The sequence below is a fragment of the Trachypithecus francoisi genome, unplaced genomic scaffold (genome assembly GCF_009764315.1).
Source record: "Trachypithecus francoisi isolate TF-2019V2 unplaced genomic scaffold, Tfra_2.0 Lachesis_group10, whole genome shotgun sequence".
Lineage (NCBI taxonomy): Eukaryota > Metazoa > Chordata > Mammalia > Primates > Cercopithecidae > Trachypithecus > Trachypithecus francoisi.
In genome coordinates this window covers 87,079,566-87,082,621 of record NW_022681455.1, presented here as the reverse complement: position 1 = coordinate 87,082,621, position 3,056 = coordinate 87,079,566, and the positions used below count along the sequence as shown (strand labels likewise).

Sequence of the window (3,056 nt, the reverse complement as noted above, 5' to 3'; positions counted from 1 at the left end):
TGAGCATTTGCTTAAAATGTGGATTCCAGAGTCTTGCCCCACACTTGCTGGTTCTGAAATTCCAGGGGTGGGTTGGCCCAGGAATTTTCCTGTAATTAGGATTCTGATATGCGCTAAAGTTTGAGAAATCTGGGTGCAGGACCATGTGCAGGGTGTGTCTCTTTGGGAAAAATCCAGATCAGGGAGGTCTGAATTCTGATTCCAAATTTGTTAATAATCTCCGGTATGACCTGGAACCAGTGCTATCCCCACCTTGTAGCCTTTGCTTCTTCTGCAGCACTGCCTGCACTTCTACCCGACTTACAGGCACTTGCTCTTCTGAGAAGCTTGAAGATGTTACAGCCTTGCCTTCCCATTCAACTGACTCCTTGAGTCACAGCCCCTGCCTCTATTCATTGAGCCTGTTTCCTCACCTGCCGGTGAGAGTGAACACAGTACCTGCCTCAAAGGATTGCTGAGAAAATTAGAGATGATATTTTAAATTTTTATTTTTCTTATGGATATTTGGATAGATTAGGAAGTCTGAAAGCATCAACACTCTATTGTTTTGTGTGTGTGTGTGTGTGTGTGTGTGTTTTGAGATGCGGTCTCCGTCTGTCACCCAGGCTAAAGTGCAGTGGCATGATCATCTTACTAGATCCTCGAACTCCTGGACTCAAGCCATTAACCCTCCTCAGCCTCCCAAGTAGCTGGGTCTACAGCTGCATGCCATCATGCCTGACTGTTGCTAATGGTGGTTATCTTTGAGTGGTGGGATTATTGGTAACTAATTTTTCTTTTTGTTTAATGTACTTTCAAAGTTTTAAGAAATTTTTAAAATAATAAATAAAAGCAAGCGCAGGGGCCATATTAGCAGCGGTTGTTCGAGCAGCGCTGGTGGTTTATTTTCCCCTGGAGATAAAGGCTCAGTGGACATCTGAAGTCTTCAGGGTCTTCCATCTGGAACTATATAAAGTTCAGAAAACATGTCTCGAAGATATGACTCCAGGACCACTATATTTTCTCCAGAAGGTCGCTTATACCAAGTTGAATATGCCATGGAAGCTATTGGACATGCAGGCACCTGTTTGGGAATTTTAGCAAATGATGGTGTTTTGCTTGCAGCAGAGAGACGCAACATCCACAAGCTTCTTAATGAAGTCTTTTTTTCTGAAAAAATTTATAAACTCAATGAGGACATGGCTTGCAGTGTGGCAGGCATAACTTCTGATGCTAATGTTCTGACTAATGAACTAAGGCTCATTGCTCAAAGGTATTTATTACAGTATCAGGAGCCGATGCCTTGTGGGCAGTTGGTTACAGCACTGTGTGATATCAAGCAAGCTTATACACAATTTGGAGGAAAACGTCCGTTTGGTGTTTCATTGCTGTACATTGGCTGGGATAAGCACTATGGCTTTCAGCCCTATCAGAGTGACCCAAGTGGAAATTACGGGGGATGGAAGGCCACATGCATTGGAAATAATACCGCTGCAGCTGTGTCAATGTTGAAACAAGACTACAAAGAAGGAGAAATGACCTTGAAGTCAGCACTTGCTTTAGCTATCAAAGTACTAAATAAGACCATGGATGTTAGTAAACTCTCCGCTGAAAAAGTGGAAATTGCAACACTAACAAGAGAGAATGGAAAGACGGTAATCAGAGTTCTCAAACAAAAAGAAGTGGAACAGTTGATCAAAAAACATGAGGAAGAAGAAGCTAAAGCTGAGCGTGAGAAGAAAGAAAAAGAACAGAAAGAAAAGGATAAATAGACAAAATTGGAGATTTTATTACTCATTTGGGGCACCATTTCAGTGTAAAAGCTGTCCTACTCTTCCACACTAGGAAGGCTTTGACTTTTTTTAACTGGTGCAGTGGGAAAATAGGACATTACATACTGAATTGGGTCCTTGTCATTTCTGTCCAATTGAATACCTTATTGTAATGATGATGGTTACTCTTCATGGACATCTTAATCTTCCACACACATCCTCTTTTTTTGGAATAAAATTTGGAAAATGGAAAAATAATAATAATAATAAATAAAAGTAAATTTTAAAAAAGAAACCTAGAATGGTCATATGATCTAGCAATTCCATTTCTGGGTATATCACGAAAGAATTGAAAGCTGAGACTTGGACAGATAGTTATAAACTAATGCTCGTCATGGCATTATTGCAACTGCTAAAAGGTGGAAACAACCCAAATGTCCATTGACAGATGAATGGGTGAACAAAATGTGGTATATATACACAAGAAATATTAATCAGGCCTGATGTGGTGGCTCACACCTGTAATACCAGTACTTTGGGAGGCTGAGGCAGGTGGATCATGAGGTCAGGAGTTCAAGACCAGCCTGGCCAACACGGTGAAACCCCGTCTCTACTAAAAATACAAAAATTAGCCAGGCATGGTAGTGTGTGCCTGTAATCCCAGCTACTCAGGAGGCTGAGGCAGGAGAATTGCTTGAACTCGGGAGGTGGAGGTTGCAGTGAGCCGAGATTGTGCCACTGCACTCCAGTCTGGGTGACAGAGCGAGACTCTGTCTCAAAAAGAAAAAAAAAAAAAAAAAGGCCGGGCGCGGTGGCTCAAGCCTGTAATCCCAGCACTTTGGGAGGCCGAGACGGGTGGATCACAAGGTCAGGAGATCGAGACCATCCTGGCTAACACGGTGAAACCCCGTCTCTACTAAAAAAAAAATACAAAAAACTAGCCAGGCGAGGTGGCGGCGCCTTCCCAGCTACTCGGGAGGCTGAGGCAGGAGAATGGCGTGAACCCAGGAGGTGGAGCTAGCAGTGAGCTGAGATCTGGCCACTGCACTCCAGCCTGGGCGACAGAGCGAGACTCTGTCTCAAAAAATAATAATAAATAAATAAATAAAGGCACACATTTAAAAAAAAAGAAAAAAGAAAAAAAAAGAAATATTAGGCCGGGCGCGGTGGCTCAAGCCTGTAATCCCAGCACTTTGGGAGGCCGAGACGGGCGGATCACGAGGTCAGGAGATCGAGACCATCCTGGCTAATACGGTGAAACCCCGTCTCTACTAAAAAATACAAAAAACTAGCCGGGCGACGAGG

At 43.2% G+C, this 3,056-nt stretch overlaps 1 protein-coding gene across 1 annotated transcript; it reads left to right on the top strand.

Moving 5' to 3' along the window:
* The first annotated feature begins 837 nt into the window (after positions 1 to 837).
* LOC117087739 (proteasome subunit alpha type-4-like) lies at positions 838 to 2,004 on the top strand. The gene has a single exon (XM_033218304.1). It carries the CDS (start codon positions 966 to 968, stop codon positions 1,749 to 1,751), a length of 786 nt encoding a protein of 261 aa, XP_033074195.1. The 5' UTR covers positions 838 to 965; the 3' UTR covers positions 1,752 to 2,004.
* Positions 2,005 to 3,056: the final 1,052 nt, after the last annotated feature.

Coding starts and splice junctions, on each gene's coding strand:
- LOC117087739 (XM_033218304.1), top strand. CDS start 966: ATGTCTCGAAGATATGACTCCAGGACCACTATATTTTCTCCAGAAGGT.